The sequence below is a fragment of the Balaenoptera physalus genome (genome assembly GCF_965194825.1).
Source record: "Balaenoptera physalus genome assembly, chromosome: 12".
In the NCBI taxonomy this organism is placed as follows: Eukaryota; Metazoa; Chordata; class Mammalia; order Artiodactyla; family Balaenopteridae; genus Balaenoptera; species Balaenoptera physalus.
The window spans coordinates 24,520,360-24,543,690 of NC_138897.1; the positions used below are offsets into that span (position 1 = coordinate 24,520,360).

Sequence of the window (23,331 nt, forward strand, 5' to 3'; positions counted from 1 at the left end):
GCAGAGGCGTGAAGGAAAAGCCTTGACCTCTGCCACCCTGGAATTAGAATGGGCGAGGGGACAATCTTGGGGGTCCCTGCCCTTAACACTGCTTAACTGTTTTCCTCCTCCAGGCAGATGATGAGAGGAATTACCACATCTTTTACCAGCTCTGTGCGGCTGCCAGTCTTCCGGAATTTGAAGAGCTCTCACTAAGTAAGTAAACGGGCTGCGTGCCCGTCCTGGGGCTGGGCTGCTGCTGCCGCGGGTGGGGCATCTGGGGGCTCTGAGCGAGAAGGTGTGCGCGGCTCAGCGTCCTCTGTCGCGGGTTCTTAGCTCTGCCTCACCTGTGGGCACAGCCCCACCCCTCTGTGAGTTTCATGCCCACAGGAGATGAGAGGATAAGAGGCTGGGGGTGGAACAGTGTTTTGCAGAGCACCAGTGAATTGACATGCATTATTATTTTGAAAAATATGTTTTCACTCTAGACGCCCTGAAGAATGCGTCTCAACCACGAGGATCTGGAGATTTAGCTAATGCGCATCACTTAATTGTGGCCGACGTGTTTTAAGTCATATTTAAGGATTGAGACAAAGAAAAAGAAGGAAGGGGGTGAGGATAAAGCAGGGGTAAGACGGGGTTGGCTCAAGGGGCATATTGATGAATCCCGGGCGACCCCACAGAAGGTGAGAGAGGAACTTAAAGAGTTTAACTGGACCACTGAGCCTCAGCTGGGCAGCAGTGCTCCGATTCCTCGCAAGCAGGCAGGCAGCCTGCCCACAGCCACCCTGCAGCCTGGAGGCCAGAGCGGAGCAGCCAGAGTGGGGTGCCAGGGGCATGCGTCAGCGTTTTGCTGCCATCAGGTAGGAAGACAGCCTTTCAGGGGGTCCCAGTCACCCTCTGTTTCTGTTATTGTTGTCTGCTAAGAGACTGTTGTCTGCCTGGAGACTGTTGACTTGGAGCTAGTGGAGTTGAGAGCCAGGACAGAGCAAGAAGGGCGAGCAGGCTTTAGTTCTTGACACCATACCGACGTAGCCCCGCTCCTCGGGCCTGGAGCCTTCCCCATTCTATGTGCACGGCCCTATCTTGGAATATTGGCTGAATGCTGCCACTGAGTCCTCCAGGCCATCTGCTGGTGGATGCGTGTGGTGAGGGCACGCCTCGGGGCTTTGCAGCTTCCCTGTCCCTGGCCTGTCATCTGTATTTCTGGGAGGTGTGGGTAGGCCCAGTACTAGCAGATGGTGTACAGAGCTGGGTGTCTAGACAGAGGTTAATTGGCTTTTGTGCAACTGTGTGTCTAGACAGAGATTAGTTGGCTGTTGCACAGCTGTGAGAGAAGTAGACTTCTGAGGCTTTACTGTCCCAGAGCCAAATCCTTACCATCTTAAGGACCCGTCACCAGACCCACCTCTGACCACTCCAGCCTATGCTCCCAGTAGGTAAAATACATCAAGTAGCTCAAACCTTGGTCTGCCCTCCTCACTCTCTGCTTTACTTGCATATGGATTCTGGTGGCACTCAGTGCCTGTGCCATGCAGTTTAGCACTGGCTCCTCCGTTCATTCATTAAACCCCATGCAGGCAAATTAGGCCCTGGGGATGCAGTGTTGAACCAAATGTTGTGGGTCCTGCCCTTGCTTCGCTTACATTTACAATACGGATTGAGAAGGGTATGCTAAGGCGAAGCACAGTTGAGGTGGGTCAGAAGCTGCTGAGGGAAAGTCAAGTTAAATGAGGTCCCAAAGGAGGAAGCCTTGGATGATACACATTAGACTGGTTTTGTGCTGTACTCTAGCTGTTCTGTGCTTGCAGGTCTGATTCTCCCCAGTGAAGTTGTAAACTCCTCGGACAAGGAGTGAATGTTACAAGCCTTGTTTGATGGGCACTGCCCTGAGCTGGCAGCTTGGGGCTCTCATGCTGGCTTACAGTCACAAGGGACCAGGAAGGCAGGCCACGTTAAGGGCCACTGCCATCCTCCCTCCTCCTTCCACAGGCCCAGCTGGACTTCTCAGGGCCAACCTGTGGGAGTTGAAAACTTTTTTCTTAGGGTCAGTTTTATAGAAAATGAACGAATGCTGGTAAGATCCATCTGGCTGTATTTGGACTATTTTATCCCAAACGTAACTTTCAGGTAATAGGAAAGAAATCCTCCTCCCCACCCCCCCCCCCACCCCCACTTACAGGAGTGCATTGAGGAGAAAAATGACTTTTCCTTTCTCCGTGTTTCAGCAAGGTGCAGGCTCCTTGGGCCCCTGGCTGGAGCAGTTGAAAACTACCCGATTGGATCCATTTCTTGCATTCTTACCTGCGTGTGCCCTCTGAGAGCATCTTGGAGTGAAGTGAAGAGCCTTTGATAAGCTCTCGTGCTCAGGCATGAGGCTGTCTTCTGCCTTGTGGGTGGATGGGCTGTGAGCCCTGAAGCTTAACGTTTATAGTTCCACAGATAACCCTGGTTGAATGGATGGAAACATCAAATAAATGAAGGACTAGCCAGTGACTCCTAGTGAATATTCAGACCTGCCTCCCCTCCTTCCCTCTTTTCTTCACCTAAACTGTGCTGTTCAAATGCACAGAAATCTCTGTAAGACCCCTTGGCCCTGCAGGAATTTTGTGCATTTGTCTTGAGAATGAAGTGGACAGGTGTGCATACAGCCCCACTTTCCTCTGCCCTGTGGTTGGTGGTCTGTTGCATTAAAATGACCTCGGGATGAGATTTAAAAAAAATAATACAGTGAATAATGTGTTAGAGTGTGAACAAATGATGGTAAAAAGAGGTATAATGGACCCACATTCCCTTAAATGCAGCCTTCAGGTAATAAGGAATAAATCCTTTCTTCTTTTTCGTTTCCGTAGCTGCATAGATACAGTTTTATAAACACCCTCTCTTGCCTTGCACAAGTCAGAGTACAGCCTACCCAGGTGAAGTGCAAACCCCGGGCCGTGGCCTTGATGGTCCATTGCTCTAATCACTGGCTTCACGACCCTTCTGTACACTAGTCTGATCCAGTGAGCCAGTTAATAGGGGATTTTGTGATGTATATCTCCGTGGGAATTCTAAGTAAAGAGAGAGACCCAAACTGGAGGACAAGAGACCCCTCTCTGGGATGGGATGATTGGCTTCACAGGCCTAAAAGGAGAGCTGAGATCCAGGCAGGCAAAGCAAATAGGGGAAGAGTGACTGCATCCTGTTGGGATGTCTGTCTTATTAAGAGGGTCTGGGAGTGACGTTAACAGAGGTGATTGTAGCGTTAAAGCAGATGGAAAGGAGATGATTATTTTGATTGGATTCAAATCATTCAGTAGAGAATGCTGTGATTGGCTGGGGTGGCCCCTGCAGTGATGAACCTGAGCAGGAAGAAGTTACTCTGCTGGGCCTGTGAGTTTGGGAACTCAAAGCAGGGAAGGGTGGGGAGGTCTGTTTCACTCAGAACATCAGGCAGTGGGACCCTGGCCTTTGACAATGAAAGGTCTTTGATAGATGCTGAAAATGCCTCCTTCCCTCCAATATGAAAGCTTAGTGTTCTTTTTGGAGTCTCAGGTGACTCTAGTGTATCAACTGATACTTTTGATTATGATGTAGGTTGTATTTATGGCTAAGTCATGGGATGTCATAGATAACCATCTCCTTAATTGGGTGATCAAGGAATGGGCTCACAGGCCTGGCCAAACCCTGGGTGAGCCTGGGAAACCCCTTAAAGCCCTATGGTGCCCAGTTTGCCTGTCTGAAAAATGGGAGTAAATATACACTTGGCCCTTCATATCTGCAGGTTCTGCATCTGTGGATTCAACCAACTGGAATTCGATCCATGGTTGTGGAGGGCTGACTGTACTATACCATTTTATATAAGAGACTTGAGCATCCGTGAATTTTGGTATCTGTTGGAGGTGGGGGGGGGGGTCCTAGACCCAACTCCCTGTGCATACAGAGGGACGACTGTATTCAGTCATCTTCATATGGACACAGTAAAAAATCACCAAATGAGGTGTTTTGAAAGGTGAGTGTAAAGGGAAAAAAAGAATTGATGCTTTTATTAAACCCTTGAAGCTGTTACATTACTCCGTGCCAGAGCTTCCAGGGTGATTAGATATGAAAGATCCAAATATGCTATTTTCCACAAAGACCTAACGTGACTTGCTTCATCAGAATTCGCTTCTGCTGTGGCTGTAAGTGAGCTCAGGGCCACAGTCCTTCGTCTCCCACTTCAGGTGCCTGCAGTCATCAGAGTGGGTTGAAGTCACTCCTCCAGGAAGCCTTCCCTCATAAAACATGACCAGTATTCTGCTGTTCATTCCCATGTGCAGTGTTGCCTGTTGGTTGTGTGTGAGACTGGGGTTTGGGGCTGAGTTCTGCCACTTCCTAGCTGGACCTGGTATTGTGGACTTGACCAGTGGGAGGAATTGGCGGAGTGCAGTGTGGCTTGGAGCATAGGATCAAGGTGGGAAGTGGGAGAGACCAGGAAGGAGACGTCTGCAGGGCCATTGATGGCATGAACAGGGGTAGAGCTGAGGAATGACAGTAAGGAAGCCGGTGTATCTGGGACATAGAGGTGGGGATGGAAGGACTAGGCGTGAGTCTGGAGTGGTCGGAGGAGGCCACTTCACAAAAGGTCCTGGAGGCCCTTCTAGGGTGTTGGACCTTTGCCTTGAGGGCAGTGGAGCAGGAGGGTGTCTCCAAAGGGCTTTAAGTAGGGAGTGGTGTGATCAGAGTTACCAGAAGTTTAAAGGAGGATTTAGAAAGGACAGGAGCAGAAGCAGGGAGAAAGACTTAGAGTCTTTTGCAACAGTCCCCAGACAACAGATGCTGAACAGGTCAGACCCTGGATAGTGGCAGTCGGGATGGAGGAAGGAAAGAGACTCAAGAAATTCTTCGGAGATCAAATCGGGAGGACAAAGTGTTGAAGGAGAATTGGGAGTTGCAATGAAGCTGCATCTAAGCATGTGTAACTGATGTGCCTTCAACCGTATGTGCCCAGGTCAAGAGAAAATCATTTAACTGGTGTTTTCAGGGGAGGAGGGAGAACAGCCAGTGTCCAGTTTTGGCGTCTTATCAAAATCAAACATTATACACTTAGAAATGCCAAGCACTGGACAGAATTGTACCACACAAAGGCATTGTAGTTTGTGGAAAGTTGAAGTGATTTTCGAGGGTGATTTTGTTGAGGTGCAATTGCTGCCTTACATGCTGGCTCTCAAGCCCTGTAGTTCAGATACTCCCCAGGGCTCGTTGCACTTTTGCCCTCCACTGAGGGTGGCTCTGAATTCTATGGCGGAACCTGGGCCCCTCCTCACTAGTCATCCCCAGGCTGTTAGCAGAGGCCTGACTGAAGAGGAAGTAAGCCGGGGGATGAGAGTCTCAGCCTGCATTTGTACACGTGCTTAAATAGCTCAAGGGGCCCCAGCGTTTAAAACAGACAAATCGTGTCACTCTGGGCGCATCGTTGCCCCTCATGTGTCAAACGAGGTTGTCAGACTAAGATTATTGACGGTCATGGAAGTCTGGTTCTAGGGTGGGTGTACGTTTTACTGTGTCTATCAGAGCCTTTTAAAAAACAAGTCTGTGGTGAATGCTACTGTAACTTGAACTTGCCATGACTTTTATGTTCCCTTGTTTTTCACATATCAGTTTTAACACAAATGCAACAACAGGTTCTGTCACTGTGTTGTAATTTTCTGTCTTTTGTTACTCAGTTTTCTCTCCCACTTGCCGTTGTCAGTAAAGATGATATTTGAAAGAGTTCCACATCCAGCTGGGAATAAACTCTGGCCCGGGTCAGCTTGCTCAGGGAGTGGACATCCTCGTGGGGCATGGTCTGTGGTGAACCCGGGGATGAAGCGTCCCTCCCGTGCCTGATGCCTCACCTCCTTTCCCACCACAGCCTGTGCCGAGGACTTCTTCTATACGTCACAGGGAGGAGACATGTCCATCGAGGGTGTAGATGATGCTGAGGACTTTGAGAAGACTCGACAAGCCTTCACACTCCTTGGTAAGGAACTTGGGGATGGGGAGAAGGGCCCAGAATGTTGATCGCGTGGAGAAAAAGCACGGCAGTGTCCCACTTTGCTTGCCAACCTTCATGAGCTGGTGGGGAAGCCCTCTTGCTCTTGGTGAATATCTTCATACTCTTATTCCATCCGAACCCTTGGGCTCCAAAGCTTATGGCATGGAACTTTGGTGCCCTTTCTTAACAACAGGATTTGAAAGTTGATCTCTCGGGCATTGCCAAGTACTCCTTTTCACTCCCTCAGGGTGTTGACACCGACGGATGAAAACCAAGAAGAGCCGTGTCTTTTTGTGTTGAGGGTTTGAGGCGGTGTGTTTTAGCAGAAGGAACATGCCTTAGGGACCGAAACCACCCATGTACCACAGTCAGGGTCTCCAAGTGGGAAACAGACTGCAAAGGTCTAGTAGCTCTGCCATACGTACAGTGTTATTTCTGTTGTTGCTGTTTCCATATAGAACTTAGCAGTGGAATCCATAAATCAAGATCTCTCTGTCCTTCTGGGTCATATAAGACAGTAGAGCTGGAGAAAACTGCCCCTTTCCCCAGCCAGTTTTGGGGGAAAAGAGCCCCCAAGTGGTAAAGTGGAAGGCAGTCTGTGCTTAACTGGAAAACTGAAGTGGTAAATTCCTGGGATCTGCAGCCAGAAAAGGGGAAGCTTGGGAAGTTAACCTGAAATCCACAGAGTGGCTCAGGAGGACCTGGTGCTTTTCCCAGCCCCTCCCTGACAGACATTTGGCTTTTGAGTCATGTGACCAACCCAGAGCAGCATTTCTTAGGTTCTTTGGGAATCAGGGAGGTTTCATCCAATGGCCAAATAAAGCATGGCCAAACAGGACACGCCCTGATCTCCATATGGGGAGAAAGTCAGGACTTCATGTGCTGAAATCTGAGCGCTGTTCACTTCTCTGGATAACTGGTGGATAGATGTGGTTTGTCTTTTGTACCCATGAGGCAGAAACCACACTGGTTATTCCAAAAGAGAAAAATTACTATAATTGTTAACAAGAGCAGTAGTAGATAATTAACTATAAATGAGAGGATTTTAGGGGTCTAGAAATAGTGCGTGTAAAAGAACTGTCTTGAGGGTGAGGCGGAGCAGCCAGTACAGGAGCTATTGACTAGGAGAGCCCCCCATGCCAGGCTGAGATTTCGATCACTTCTAGGAGGATGTGGCTGCCCCAAGATCAGGAAGCCCTCTGGCGGTAAAGGAACCTGCCAGAGGGTGTGGGCCATCCCTGGTCTGTGTAAGCAGCCTGTAGTGCCCTGGGCTGTGGTGGAGCCAGAACTTCTCAGAAGCAGCTGCTAATGGGGCAGCACGGCCTGAAGACACAGCTGGAACTCACCTGGTAGGTAGCTGATACTGATGACTGTGGAGGGCCAGAACCAGGAATGGAGATGGCTTCTTGCTGCTCTTGCCTTGTGAAGTCCTTGCAGTGCCCTCTGTTGACCAAGTGTGACATGCCACCAGCAGGCAGCGGGGAAGTGTTTACAGGGTCTAGCACCAGGGTGACAAAGCAGGGCAAAGAAGGGCGGATTTGAAGCTGAGAGATGATAAACTGGGTACAGGTGTCCCTGAGTTCCCCAGCACCACAGAGCTGTTTTATTCTCCAGAGTTGGGGAGCAGGTATAGAGGAGACTTGATGTTGAGGAGGAAAGCAGTTGGCTAAGAAAGGAGAAGGCCCCTGTAGTGCTGGTGTGAGCAGTGGGCATAAGCTGATCCAAGGAGATGGTTGTTCCCGCCAAGGCCCTTAAGGAGACCAGGTACTTTAATTCTCAAAGCAAATGGAATTTTAAAAATTAATTATTTTTATAAGCCATTCTTCTCTACTCTTTAATAAACATGGCCATTTTTTAAATTCCAGAGGTTGGCAAACTTTTTCTTAAAGGATATGATAGTAAATATTTTGGGCCCTCTTGGCCATACGATTTCTGTAGCAACTACTTAACTTTGCCACCATAGTGCAAAAGTAACCATAGACAAAATGTAAAAGGAAAGACATGACTGTTCTAATAAAACTTTATTTACAAAAACAGGCTGTGGGCTACGAGCCTTTCAGATTTAGTGTTGGATTTTTTTTTTTTCGTTTTGTTGCTTCCTGTAAAGGGGTACTGCTTATTCAGATAATCCTGTATTAAAAAGGGACTTTCTGGTCGGTATAGCATAGGAATCCTAACTATTGTTAGGATTCCATAGTCAGTCATCCAGTATCTACTACTTAAACTCCTACTATGACAGGGTGGTTAGGTCTTTGGAAATTAACAAAGCATTGGTTCCTAAGAATAAGAGAAGGGGAGAGGAAAGTGAGCTATCCCTCTCATCCTGTGATGGGCCCAGCACCCACTTCCTGACTAGTTCTTCTGTGGGACTTACTTGAGAGCACTCTACAGTGCTTTACTGCCTATACAGGTGCAGAACCGTCCAGCCTCCTGTCTTGTCCTGGGTTTCAGCCTCTGGCTTTAGCTGGTCTTTCTTTTGCCGCTCCGACTCAGTTACACTCAGGACATCTGCCTAAATTGTTCACCCTCTGGCTGTTTTTTGGATTATTAGTTTAAGTAAAACCAGATGTTTGAACAATGCATGCATTTCTGTAGACATTTGCAAGGACTTCCGTCTGCGTAACAAGTATCAATACAGTCATCCTGTCACTCATGTTTCTGAGCACCTACTGTGTGCCAGGCACTGGGGATATAATGATGAAGCAAGAACAGGGATTCGTTGTAATTTTTTTTAAGTTTGTATATTTTGAAGATGTTGTGTAATAAAAATTAAAAGGAAATCCCTGACCCTATGAAGTTTACACAGTAGTGGTCATCTAACACTATTAAAGTGTAGAGTTAATTTGTCTAGTTCATGCTTGGGTTGTCCACTTTGTTGATTATCTGAGTAAAGTTTTTAATCCTAACATGACACATCTTTACTCCCATTTATATAGGTGTCACTGACTTTTTTTTTTTTTAAGCCTGAGTAAAATATTGCCTTAAAAATAAGTAACTGCATCTGGGGAAGAATTTGGAGAGCAACTGTATTATCTCTTAAACTGAATGGTAGGTCAACTGGTGTTCATTATATTAGTCTGTAGCCTTTTTTTAAGTCTGAAGTATTTGGTAATTCAAAAAGAAATGATAATGCCTTAAAGCTAAATATAAATTTTAAGAGAGTATCCGTGTCTTTGATAACTCACATGCATAAATAACAAAATCGACAGTAGATATCTGCTGTCAGTGGCTCCAGAGTAGGTGTGTGTGTCTGTAACTGACGGAGCAGATAGTGTGGTAAACAACAGCCCCCAGGGGAACAGCCAAGGGCCAGGTGGCCGTCCAGCCCCATAACAGCACCCCCAGGAGAAGTTTCTCCTCTTCTTTCTCCGTTGGCACTTCAGATGTGTGTCACAGATGTTTGCAGGATATTACGTTGGGGGAAAAATGACTGCAGATAAATGACCATTCTTATTAAACTCATAAAAACATCCATAAAATGTTGACTGAAATGAAGTCCAAAATGGGTCTGCTTGATTGCTGCCTCTCCTTTGCTCTTGGAGAAGTGAAAATGGTAGCGTGACCCATCTGTTTTGATCAGGACAATCACCGTGAAGATATTTATCTTTTAGTCCAAGGAGCCCCTTTGCCCTCTGAGCTGTTACTGTGAGTGGTAATTACTTGGTGAGGAGCCTGGATCAATTTAGGAGTCACTGGCCCAGAAAGGAAAATGAAACATTTTTTCTTAAGTCCTTAAAAAGAGGGTAAAACATCCTTTCTATCTTACCGTGGATATTGAGTGTCATTCATTCATTTTTTTTTTCCCCAGGAGTAAGAGAGTCCCATCAGATAAACATTTTTAAGATAATTGCTTCCATCCTACACCTTGGAAATGTGGAGATTCAAGCCGAGCGCGATGGTGAATCCTGTAGTATATCAGTAAGTTGCCCACCAGCACCAGAGATAACATGTACACAATTTACTCTGTTCGTACGATTTTATACAACTGAAATGTCTTTACGCTTAAAGGACATTCATAGGTTATTTATTCTTAAGAGTAATGGCTTCTGTTCCCTTACTGATAATTATTTAAAACAACAAATCCTTTTCAAATCAGCTGCCATCAAGTTTCTGTCGCTGAGGGCGGGGAATTTAGTGGTTACTCAATAAATTATTTTTGATGATTTAATTTCCCAAGTACCCGAGGTCCATGGAATTCTACAGTGTTACCAGCTCATGAGTACTTTCGGTCTGTGCTTGCAGGGATATGAAGGAGTGTTGGACACCGTACTTGGTGACTGTCTCCAAGGAGCTTACAATCTAATTGGGTGGACAGGACAGATAACCACAGTTGCCAAGATTTTGACAGTACAAAGGAGAATATTGAGACATCTATATGACAGTATTGCAAACTGTGAAGTGCTCCATAAATGCTCTTACTGACTGTTACTTCCTCGGTGCCCAGTGTAGTACCTTATATGTGGTAGATAAAAAATGTCTTAAGTGGGTGGGTGGGGGAGCACTGCCGGTTACAAGTAGTATAGACAGCATGTTGTGGGCTCTCTGGTATGTGATGGTGTCGGGCTGGGCTAAAAAACTGATATTCTGACCTTGAGTAAGGAATCTGCAATTGTTTCTCTTAGGCCTCTTTTGTGTCCATTTATGGCCAAGTCCTGGGAGGCACGAAGTATGAGTCTTGCTACCACGGTCTTAGAATTTAAATAACTGGGGAAATACCGAAGACAGGACTACGGAATATGAATGTGGGCGCGTGGCCTGGACACGCACAAGCTGATCCTTTTTCAACTGTGCAGACATTTTTAACCCAGTTAAACCCGGCCCTGCCTCGAGGGAGAGGAAGTCCTGAATGGTAGCTGGCACTTGGCCGAGCTCATCACCCCCATACACCTACAAGAGAAATAGCCTTGGGTTTGGAGCCCCTGGCCCCATCAGGCCTGCCGCCATCCTCGGCACGGAGTCTGCAGCCTCATGAGAGGATCACCCGCTGGGCCCAGTGGGAAAGCAGGGAATGCTGGAGCCGGGCAGTGCTCGGTGCCCCGGGACATCGGCGTGTGTGCGTGTGCCTGTCTGCGTGTATGTGCCTGTGTGTGTGTGGCGGGGCAGTGTGGTTGGCCGTGGTGATGCTGTGAGACGGATTGAGGTGGGCAGAGGAGAACCCGGTGCCTTGGTGGGGTGGCGGATGGGCCTCTAGTGCAGGCCAGACGCTCTTTAGGGCCAGTGAAGCATTGTCCCTCTTGAGAAAGGCACAAAGAGTCTTTGCCTCCCCTCCCAGCACGTCCCCATAAATGTCCCCCAGTTCCTTAGGGCAACCGTACTCTGCCTAGTGTCGGGGACAGGTGAGTTTAGGAACATTGGCATTGAAAAACTCCTGATTTAGGCTGGCCAAATGCAGGAAAGCTGACAGATTTCCCTTGGCCTCCACCCTCCCCTTCGCCCAGTCTCCTTATTCTCAAGGTCACATCCTGGTCACATCCCCCATCGTGGGTTCTTACAGCATTCATGCCTCTCCTCCATATCTCTCAGCGTGGTTGTAATTTTACATTTATTATGTGATGATTTGCTGTGTGTCTCTCTCCCTAATGAGACTCCACAGTCTATGCGAACGGAGACTGTTTGCTCACTGTTGTATCACCAGCACCCAGCACAGCACCCAGGACTTGGCAGATGCCCAGTAAGCAGATGGATGGATGATGGAGGCTCCCTAGGCTCAGGGGTGCCACAAGTGAGCAAATTGATGAGCCCTGGGCGGGGCTGGTGGTGAGGCCCGAGGACCAGGGCCAGTGAGTTCCTGCACGCCTGTGGCTGTGGGTTGAGCAGGACCAGGGCCTCTTTGGAGAGCCAGGACTTGGGCTTATCAGGGAAGTGTCTCTCTGATCTTAGAGTTGATCTTCCGCCCCAGCCTCTGCAGGGACCTTCGGGTGAGAAGGAAAGTGAACGTTTACTGGTGGTATTTGATCGATGCCCGTTTCCCCCACTAAACTCCAGGACAGTGTCTCCTGTGCTCACTCTTTTAACCCTGACACACACTGGCACCCACTGAGTGTGTGTGTAAAGACTGTGTGAAGGAGGGATATCAGGGCACACTTGGGGAAGGGGGGGACGGAGGACACAAATGGTGCTGGAGGGAGGGGAGGATGGCTGACAGGTGGAGGCTTGGACACCAGGCCCTTACTCTCAGAGACGACAGGAAGTCAGAGGTTTTTGAGCTCAGGTACGTGGTCTAGGCTGGTCTCATATTGTTCTCCAGTTAAAGGCTGTGTCGAGAGCTAATTGAGAGTGAGAACTCGGAGTCAGGGCTGCCAGGGTTCAAATCCTGGTTCTGCCACTTACTGATAGTTTCTTACCTTTCTGTTTCCTTATCTGCGGGCGGGGGTGATATTACCCACCTTGGCACAGGGCTCGAGGGCTTGAGTTCTCGACTGTTATCATCATTGTTGGCAGAGCCAGAGGGGACCTTCTGAGCATCTGTCTCCCTTCGCAGGGTTGGAAAGACTAAGGCCCAGAGAGAGGAAACTCTCTCTCTAAGGTCATAATGACAGTTAATGGCAAAGCCCAGCCAGCGTTCTTGCCCCACACCACTGCCAGCCCTGCTCCTTCCTCTGCACGGTCAGTCCCTGGAGCTGGGGCTGTCTTCCACTAGCCTGATGTTCCCCATCGGTGCCCAGCACGCTGCTGGGCACACAGTGTGTGCTCGCTCGAGAAATGCTTTGCTAAATGGTTGCTAGTGCAAGGATTTTGGTTTATGCCTTGGGTGCGTAGGGTGGACCGCCTACTGTGGAAGGGGTGTCTGTCCAGATGCAGTGTGCCTTCTGCTTGGTAGTTGTTATTTTTAATTAAAGCATGAAAATATGTTCCATAACTGCCAGAGTTACCTTGGAGATGCAATAGCATGCAATTACTCGGACACCAGAGGCAATTTGTTTCTTGAATTTGGCAACATGGGCCCACAAAACTCATCAGCTGCCTATGATGCTGGCTGTCTTTAATGGATTTAGCATCATTTAATTAAGCTTAAGTGTAATTGCATAATGTTAAATCAGTTTCAGTTAATACCTTTAATCAACAGTCAGGAGCGGGTAATAGATGGGCAGGCCACTCCCTGCTGCAGCCAATGGGAACCTGTCCCGTGGTGATGATTGAAAAGTTCCAGAACTTGTGGAACGCTGTGTGTGTGTGTGTGTGTGTGTGTGTGTGTGTGTGTTTACAGAGTACGTTAACAAGCCAGTTCCACCACGTTCAACCTATTGTCACTCTCCCCGCCCCCCACTTTTGTTGAGTAAACCCAGTTAATGACCTTTGTAACTATTACTCCAACTCCACAAACCATACTCCGGAAAAACTGGCCTTAATGATTTTTGGAGGTTCTTTCCTACTCTGACATTTTAATATTTTGTAATTGTGTGTATTTGGGTAGATGGATTTTAAGTATCTGTAGGAGGGAGAAAAATTGGCCTGGGGAAATGGTACAGTTATCTGTGTTAATTTTCATTGAACAAACCTGCATTTACATCCTACGTGGTGGCAGCATCATCAGAAAATGATTCCCACAAGCAATTCAGGGCCATTAGGAGGTGGCACATGACACTCTAAAGGATTCCCTTTCAGTCTTGGAGTTATTAAGCTCTCCAGCAGGCTCATGGCTGGGTTATCAACTTCCCTTGGGGGATTTAGATGAGGGAATGAATAATGGGCGAGAAGAACCTCTAGAGGAAAAGCAGTTTTTCTGTCGGGTGTTGTGAATGGGCAGCAAGGGCGACCCCGGACACCTACACACTTGGGTGAAATAAGACAAGACTCTGTGGGTGACTTGGTTATCAGGGACTCAAGGGCAAGATGATGTGATTGGTACTTTGGGTAACTGAGGGTCAAGATGAAATGCAGCTGGCTACCTGGGTGCGTTCTTGTACTTCTCTGGGGCTCAGTTTCTTACCTGTATGGCGAAGGGACTTACGCTGGAGGGATCCCTAGTTTTTCCCAGCTCTAAACATGAATATCAGTTACAATGTTCCAAGTGATCTTCCCAAGTCAAAATTTGTTCCTTAATTTTTGCCATTTGTCCTAGCTTTCCACCTAGATTCACTTTCTTTCCAAGTGGCAAGTGCTTAAAGAATGTAAATAAGTTCAGTTATGTGTTTAGTATCACCCGGGCTAAGATGAAAGCAAATCTGCTTGGAAGCTTAGGACGGTGTGATGTCAGTGTGCTGCCATCGTCCAGGGGGGTCAGCTCAGGGCTCGTTTCCGAGCGCACTGCTCTACACCGCGTGCTAGCCCAGGGTAACCCTCAAAAGCGAGGACCTTTCCGGGGCTGTGGATTGAGCGCTGCATGTGGAACTCCGCAGTTGGAAGCTACATTCACTGTGATTTTGCCTCTGGCTCCTTATTCTTAATGGATTATCTGTTCCTAAGTTATCAGTTCTCATCCTGCTCCCTTCACTCCAGAACCCTCTCCTCCAGTTACCCTTCAGGCCCTGGCAGGGGAGGAGGGGACAGGGAAAGTGGAGAGTTGTTTTTTAAAGCCCTGCTGACGATTTGTTCATTAGCAGGTATTATCAGTTTGAGCGACACTCTTTGGGCCCCAGTTGTCACTTAGTGGTGTGAGAGTGCATGGGATGGCTGGGGCAGTGGCTAGGGATGAAGTGGGGTTCTGGGGGGCCTAGAGTTGGGTTCCTTCCCTCCCTAGAGCATGGTGGTGGGCTGTCCTCCACGCCCCTCCTGAACCCTTCTCCCGTGTCTCTTCCAGCCCGAGGATGAACACCTGAGCAACTTCTGCCAGCTGCTGGGGGTGGAGCACAGTCAGATGCAGCACTGGCTGTGCCATCGCAAGCTGGTCACCACCTCGGAGACCTACGTCAAGACCATGTCCCTGCAGCAGGTGGTGAACGCGCGCAACGCCCTGGCCAAGCACATCTACGCCCAGCTGTTTGACTGGATCGTGGGGCACATCAACAAGGCCCTGCACACCTCCCTCAAGCAGCACTCCTTCATCGGGGTCCTGGACATCTACGGGTAGGACTGTGCCTGCTCCCGCTGATCACTGGTGTCTTCCTGCTGGCATTGTAGAGCCAGCGGGGACCCTGGAGACCTTCCTGGTGGTTCTCAACCAGGGGAGTGTGAAATATAGGGGAAGGGGGCATTTTTGATTGTCACAGTGACTGGGTCTCTGAGGCCGGCACTTGGTGGCCCAAGGCCAGGGATGCTAGGTGTCCTACAGTACAGAGGACAGTCCCGAGGAAGAATGGACCCTATCAAACACCAGTAGCTCCCCCACTGAGAAACCCCACAGACATCCCTTTGTCCTTTTGGGAAACTGAGGCCCAGAGATGGCAGTGTCTTGTCCAACATCAGACTGGAGGTTTCTGTGAACTTAAATTCAGGTTTTCTACTTCAGCTATGTTTTATTTAAAACTATCATCCGACCTCATTCACGATGTCACCAATCAAGGTGATTGTTTTAATACTGTAATTGTGCCCAGTGCTGCGATACAGATTGATATTGTGTGTGGTCATTCCTGAAGTTTCTCTGCATTTTAGAATTCTAGCCTAGTGGAAAAGACGGTTACTCATAACGGTGTAACTTACAGGGAGAGGCAACCTGGCATGTAGAAAGTGTACTTCACTAGGCACTAGGAGACTGGCTTTCTGACTCACTGCTGTCCCCAGCTAGCTGAATGACCCTCTACAGATCACAGCCCTTCTATTCTTCAGTTTCCATAGCTTGAAAGGAAGTTTTGAGCCGCAAGTCTCTCTTAGGTGCATTCCAGGTCCTTCTAGAATTGCTTGAAATTATACGTACTGGGTTGAAACCTTACCTGCACTTCTTTTATGATCAATGTCCTGCCCTCTTTAAGCTAATAATAGATGAAATCCTCCTGGATCTTTATATCATAGAGGTCATGGTTTCTGTCTTAAAATAGAACTTTGAACCCTTAGAAGTGCAGAGTTGTAAGAGCCATGATACTCTGGTAGAAACGACTGCTCAGTGGGCTGAAAAGCTGGTGCTCGCCTTATGTTGAGGCTGTAGTAAAGGAAAACCTCCTCTAGAAGCGGCCGCTTTCCCGTGCAAAGATAGGCTGTCCCAGCTCCATCTCTGCTGCTCTTGTTCATCACTGGGCTTCGAATCAAATCATGTCACATGCTGTGGCAGGAAACTTGATTTCTGGCATCACAGAGGCTTCCAGAACATGCTGAGGAGTTAAGTCACATGCACAAGCTACATAATACAAGAGACAACAGAAGAAATTGTAACAGGGTCGGTTTGAGGGTTTGGACACTTGGTGCTGTACAAGTTTCAAGGCAGAAGAGTGCACGCTTGTTGGCACAGTCAGGAAGAGCTTCACGTGGAAGGTGAGGCTTGAGCTCGATCTTTCAAGGAGAGAGTAGAACACGGGCAGTGGGGGGAGACCCTTTGGGACAGGAGCACAGTCCAGATGGTAGGAAAAAAGCCACCTCCTAGGTGATGAGGAGCACAGTGGAGGATGACCTGGGGGGAGGCAGGAGAATGCGTCCTCCCCGGGCTCTCCAGGGTCCTAGCCGAGTGACTGTGGACATGCCACTTCTCTTCTGCTCCATCGAGAGCCTGTTTTTGACTCGGCCCTTCCAGTTGCTCTGGGTAGAGCAACATAGAACAGCCTGTGCACCGTGGAAACATACTACCAAGCTGTCAGTAATTAATTCTGTGTCATTCATCCCTCTGCCATGAGTATTTTCAGGTAATTGGGTTTCAAAAAAACTGACCTTTAGTGTAACCTTCTGATGTAAGAGCTAGAGAAAGTCAGGATGCAGCATCTGACCTGGTTCCCTTAATCTACCTGGGCAAGAATCTATTTTTACTGAGTTTTCGGTGTGGGAAGATTAATGTGGAGACTCACTGTTCTTGCTGTTTTTTTTTTTTTTAAACATCTTTTTTGGAGTATAATTGCTTTACAACGTTGTGTTAGTTTCTGTTGTATAACAAAGTGAATCAGCTCTATGCATACCTATATCCCCATATCCCCTCCCTCTTGCGCCTCCCTCCCACCCTCCCTATCCCACCCCTCTAGGTGGTCACAAAGCACCGAGCTGATCTCCCTGTGCTATGCAGCTGCTTCCCACTAGCTATCTATTTTACATTTGGTAGTATATATATGTCAATGCTACTCTCTCACTTCGTCTCAGCTTCCCCTTCCCCCTCCCCGTGTCCTCAAGTCCATTCTCTACGTCTGTGTCTTTATTACTATCCTGCCCCTAGGTTCATCAGAACCATTTTTTTTTTTCCGATTCCATATATATGTGTTAGCATACGGAATTTGTTTTTCTCTTTCTGACTTACTTCACTCTGTATGACAGACTCTTGGTCCATCTGCCTCACTACAAATAACTCAGTTTTGTTTCTTTTTATGGCTGAGTAATATTCCATTGTATATATGTGCCACAACTTCTTTATCCATTCGTCTGTCCATGGACACTTAGGTTGCTTCCATGTTCTGGCTATTGTAAATACAGCTGCAGTGAACATTGTGGTACATATCTCTTTTTGAATTATACTTTTCTCAGGGTATATGCCCCATAGTGGGATTGCTGGGTCGTATGGTAGTTCTATTTTTAGTTTTTTAAAGAACCTCCATACTGTTTTCCATAGTGGCTGTATCAATTTACATTCCTACCAACAGTGCAAGAGGGTTCCCTTTTCTCCACACCCTCTCCAGCATTTATCGTTTGTAGATTTTTTGATGATGGCCATTCTGACCAGTGTGAGGTGATACCTCATTGTAGTTTTGATTTGCATTTCTCTAATGATTAGTGATGTTGAGCATCCTTTCATGTGTTTGTTGGCAATCTGTATATCTTCTTTGGAGAAATATCTATTTAGGTCTTCCACCCATTTTTGGATTAGGTTGTTTGTTTTTTTGATATTGAGCTGCATGAGCTGCTTGTAAATTTTAGAGATTAATCCTCTGTCAGTTGCTTCATTTGCAAATATTTTCTCCCATTCTGAGGGTTGTCTTTTTGTCTTGTTTATGGTTTCCTTTGCTGTGCAAAAGCTTTTAAGTTTCATTAGGTCCCATTTGTTTATTTTTGTTATTTCCATTTCTCTAGGAGGTGGGTCAAAAAAGATCTTGTTGTGATTTATGTCACAGAGTGTTCTGCCTATGTTTTCCTCTAAGAGTTTTATAGTGTCTGGCCTTACATTTAGATCTTTAATCCATTTTGAGTTTATTTTTGTGTATAGTGTTAAGGAGTGTTCTAATTTCATTCTTTTCCATGTAGCTGTCCAGTTTTCCCAGCACCGCTTATTGAAGAGGCTGTCTTTTCTCCATTGTATATTCTTGCCTCCTTTATCAAAAATAAGGTGACCATATGTGCATGGGTTTACCTCTGGGCTTTCTATCCTGTTCCATTGATCTATATTTCTGTTTCTGTGCCGAGACCATACTGTCTTGATTACTGTAGCTTTATAGTATAGTCTGAAGTCAGGATTCCTCCAGCTCCATTTTTCTTTACAAGATTGCTTTGGCTGTTCGGGGTCTTTTGTGTTTCCATACAAATTGTAAAATTTTTTGTCCTAGTTCTGTGAAAAATGCCATTGGTAGTTTGATAGGGATTGCATTGAATCTGTAGATTGCTTTGGGTAGTATAGTCATTTTCACAGTGTTGATTCTTCCAATCCAAGAACATGGTATATCTCTCCATCTATTTGTATCATCTTTAATTTCTTTCATCAGTGTCTTATAGTTTTCTGCATACAGGGCTTTTGTCTCCTTAGGTAGGTTTCATTCTTAGGTATTTTATTCTTTTTGTTGCAGTGGTAAATGGGAGTGTTTCTTTAATTTCTCTTTCAGGTTTTTCATCGTTAGTGTACAGGAATGCAAGAGATTTCTGTGCATTAATTTTGTATCCTACTACTTTACCAAATTCATTGAATAGCTCTAGTTATTTTCTGGTAGCATCCTTAGGATTCTTTATGTATAGTATCATGTCATCTGCAAACAGTGACAGTTTTACTTCTTTTCCAATTTGGGTTCCTTTTATTTCTTTTTCTTCTCTGACTGCTGTGGCTAAAACTTCCAAAACTATGTTGAATAATAGTGGTGAGAGTGGGTAACCTTATCTTGTTCCTGATCTTAGAGGAAATGGTTTCAGTTTTTCACCATTGAGAACGATGTTGGCTGTGATGTTTGTCATATATGGCCTTTATTATGTTGAGATAGGTTCCCTCTGTGCCCACGTTCTGGAGAGTTTTTATCATAAATGGGTGTTGAATTTTGTCGAAAGCTTTTTCTGCATCTGTTGAGATTATCATATGGTTTATAACCTTCAGTTTGTTAATATGGTGTATCACATTCATTTGCGTATATTGAAGAATCCTTGCATTCCTGGGATAAACCCCACTTGATCATGGTGTATGATCCTTTTAATGGGCTGCTGGATTCTGTCTGCTAGTATTTTGTTGAGGATTTTTGCATCTGTGTTCATCGGTGATATTGGCCTGTAGTTTTCTTTCTTTGTAGTATCTTTGTCTGGTTTTGGTATCAGGGTGATGGTGGCCTTGTAGAATGAGTTTGGGAGTGTTCCTCCCTCTGCTATATTTTGGAAGAGTTTGAGAAGGATAGGTGTTAGCCCTTTTCTAAATGTTTGATAGAATTCACGTGTGAAGCCATCTGGTCCTGGGCTTTTGTTTCTTGGCAGTTTTTCGATCACATTTTCAATTTCAATGCTTGTGATTGGTCTGTTCATATTTTCTGTTTCTTCCTGGTTCAGTCTTTGAAGGTTGTACTTTTCTAAGAAATTGTCTGTTTTTTCCAGGTTGTCCATTTTATTGGCATATGATTGTTTGTAGCAGTCTCTCATGATTCTTTGTATTTCTGCAGTGTCAGTTGTTACTTCTTTTTCATTTCTAATTCTTTTTCTTTAAATTTTTTTAGTTTTTATAAACTTTCTCTTTTTTAATTAATTAATTAATTTACTTATTTTGGCTGTGTTGGGTCTTCGTTGCTGCACGCAGGCTTTCTCTAGTTGCGGTGAGCGGGGGATACTCTTTGTTGTGGTGCGCGGGCCTCTCATTGCAGTGGCTTATCTGTTGCGGAGCACAGGCTCTAGGGCGTGTGGGCTTCAGTAGTTGTGGCGCGTGGACTTCAGTAGTTGTGGCTGGTGAGCTCTAGAGCACAGGCTCAGTAGTTGTGGCTCATGGGCTTAGTTGCTCTGCAGCATATGGGTTGGGATCTTCCCAGACCAGGACTTGAACCCATGTCCCCTGCATTGGCAGGTGGATTCTTAACCACTGCACCACCAGGGAAGCTGGTGGTCAGCACTGATCCTCTGTGCGGGAATCTCTCCGCTTTGCCCTCCGTACGCCTGGTGCTGCACTCTCCTCTGTGGCTCCGAAGCTTCCCCCCGTCACCCCCTGTCTCCACCAGTGAAGGGGCTTCCTAGTGTGTGGAAACTTTTCCTCCTTCACAGCTCCCTCCCAGTGGGGCAGGTCCTGTCCCTATTCTTTTGTCTCTGTTTTTCCTTTTTTCTTTTGCCCTACCCAGGTACGTGGGGCGTTTCTTGCCTTTTGGGAAGTCTGAGGTCTTCTGCCAGCGTTCAGTAGGTGTTCTGTAGGAGTTGTTCCACGTGTAGATGTATTTTTGTTGTATTTGTGGAGAGGAAGGTGAACTCCATGTCTTACTCCTCTGCCACCTTGAAGGTCTCCCCATTGTTAATGGCACGTAAAAGTGTTATGACTGCAGTGCTACTGATACGTACAATGTCATGCCTCAGTTCTATTATAGGTACATACTGTCTTAGTGCCTTGAGTTTAAATAGATAGCTCCTCCCTTCCAAGGGATCCCCAGCAAGAGGCTTTGCCTGTTGGTGGTAGTGGTGGGGAAGGCCTCTGTGGGCTGGGCTGCTGGTGCTGCTGAGCTGTTAGCTGAGCCCCTGCAAGCTGGGATTTTGTGTTCATATTTGCCATTTAATTCTTATAATTGAGTTTATTTTCTCTAAGATCCTGTGCCCGCCCAAAGGGGAGAAATAGATCACAGGGAAGACTTGTCTTTGGTTTGAAGGTGCACTTGTCTGTGGGTGGATGGGGATCTGTAGGACTCCATCTCCTATTTCTGGTGCCAGCTCCTGACCTGTGTGTCTCCTTCCTCCCCGTGTGGCCGTGGGTTCCTTTGAGAACATATGACAGCTTTCCAGCGAGGACAGGTCCCATCGCAGGGGGTGCTGTGCAGCCTGGGGCCCTGGACAAGCACTCTCGGGGAGTTTCCTCCCCTTTGGCTTCCTTCCGGGTGCGCTATGCTGTTTTCTCTTTTTTTAATTCTTGTTCTTTCTCAGAAGCTTATTTACGTTTTCAAACCTTGTCCTAAAGCGGTCATATTTAGAAAGCGATTCACCTGCTCCTGGGGAGAGAGAAATGCCCCGCACGGTTCCTCCTCCCTCTGCTCAGTCAGTGCCGGCTTCACGCGCTGTGGGCAGAGTTCAGGGTGGCCAGTTAGATAAGGTGGGCTCAGCGTTAACCAGCTGCTGTCTAACTGGGCCATTTGTGGCCAAGGAAGCACTTACAGACGACCCTGAATGTACATACGCCTGCTCCTCATCAGCTCTGGTCGGCCGAGAAATAATTCTTCTTCTTTTCTGGTAAGAAGGTATGTAATGAGCGCTTAGGAGACTAAAACCAAAAACTTCACAGGAAAGCAGGTGACTTGAATCTGGAGGTACTGTTTCTGATCCATCACGTTAGTGACGTCGTTTCTTAATCTGCGAGAAAGTGGCAACATTTGGTGGAAACTGGGATTTACATTGAACTCTACTGTCATCTCCCTTTCCCAATCATGGTGTTCTTCTGCCTTGTTTCATTTGGGCTTCAGACACCTTCCAGGTATCTTTCAGAAAGCTTCAGAAAAGATACCTTTCAGAAACCCACTGAATCTTTTGTTTTCAGTTACTTGAAAGTGGGTGTCGTGCTTGATACTCTACCTCTGTTACCCTCTCTAACGACCTCCTCTCATTTCAAACTAATTCCTGTTTTTAGGCTTTATTTACAAACAATATGACTATGGGAAGTGATTCTTCCATGGCATCTGAAAACTCCAGCATTTTTTAATATTTTGAGTTTCCTACCAAAATCCCTGACCACCGAACTCTGGAGAGGGAGGAGACCATCTATCCCGATGTCTCACTCGTTGTTCCTCAGCCCTAGATGGGGATACCTTGATGCACATAGAAGGTGCCCTTGGGATGACCTAATGTTTTTAATTTTCTTACTCCTCCTTGTCACCTATGAGCAAAAGAGAGCATGTGGAAGCTGGAGAGAGCGGAAAGGAGGGTGGGGTTAGGTTTCTGAATACATTAAACCCCACTGATTAAGAGGGAAGGAATAAGGAGTTATCTTCCTCTCTGAATTAGGTTGGAAATGTGCAAAGCAGGCAAGTAAGAGTGGGATTGCTGCCCCCCCTCCCCTACAAGCAGGTACTGATTACTTCAGCTGGGATGACTGTCCGTAGATAAACTATTAGAGTTTTACTGAGTGTTACTGGGTCACCAGTCAAGCTCATTCTAGAGACAACTGGAGGGAGTTCCACAGTATGAATGAGCCACTCCAGATTTTTGTATAAATGTTTAGTATGTTACTATAGAATCAGCAGCTAGAGTGAATAAACAGTCACTTCTGTATACATAAGCAAGCAGTGTGTGAGCCAGCATCATACATACATACCTCCCCTTATCATGATGTTCCGAAGGGTAGTTAGTTCAGATGGTAGAAAAGGCTGTGAGCGTCTAAGTAAATTGCTTGGGCCACAGCTGCCTCCACCACAGCTGTGGTGAGCCCCCCGCTCAGAGGCCCTTCTCTCAGGCTCTCCTGAACAGTTCCAGATACCCAGTGTCCTGGTAGAAGCACGGCTTCCCTACATCTTGCTCCCCTGCCCCAGCTCCAAAAAGTGCAGAGCAAGCAACACCCAGGGCAATTTAGCCAACCCAAGCCGAGCTCTTTTCCTTAACTAAGGATCTGTGAAGCTGCCTGCAGGGTATTTCTTACCAGGCAGGGGATAGAAATTAATAGGAGAGAGCCAGGCAGCTTTTGGTTGGGGTTTCCTTTTCATGTTGCATTAACCAGCATTTGCCTCTACAGGCTTGATTAATTACAATCTTAATCCTTTATTCCTCTCTCCTCCTCGAGGCAATGAGAAATAAATGATTCCAATTTGGGAAAAATACACATTTATTTGTCTTTGACCTGAGCCTTCAAAATGCCAAGATAGCAGGAGGCTTTGGCTATGGCCAGCTCATTCTTGAAGAGGACAGTTGGCCTAGGGGACTTTGGGAGCAAGGCAGGGATAGATTCATGCCTAATGCTGAGGAATAGTGAGGGAGAGGATGCTGAGGGACTTTTG

General features: G+C 46.7%; 1 protein-coding gene across 6 annotated transcripts in view; it reads left to right on the plus strand.

The window, feature by feature from the left end:
* Positions 1 to 23,331, plus strand: part of MYO5B (myosin VB) — a 361,242-nt gene that overhangs the window by 209,191 nt on the left and 128,720 nt on the right. For all 6 annotated transcript variants that reach the window (XM_082416526.1, XM_082416523.1, XM_082416524.1 and 3 more), the window contains exons 7-10: positions 114 to 195; positions 5,855 to 5,962; positions 9,786 to 9,895; positions 14,718 to 14,983. In XM_082416526.1, coding sequence (XP_082272652.1) covers positions 114 to 195; positions 5,855 to 5,962; positions 9,786 to 9,895; positions 14,718 to 14,983 — 566 coding nt within the window. The remainder of the gene's footprint in view (positions 1 to 113; positions 196 to 5,854; positions 5,963 to 9,785; positions 9,896 to 14,717; positions 14,984 to 23,331) is intronic.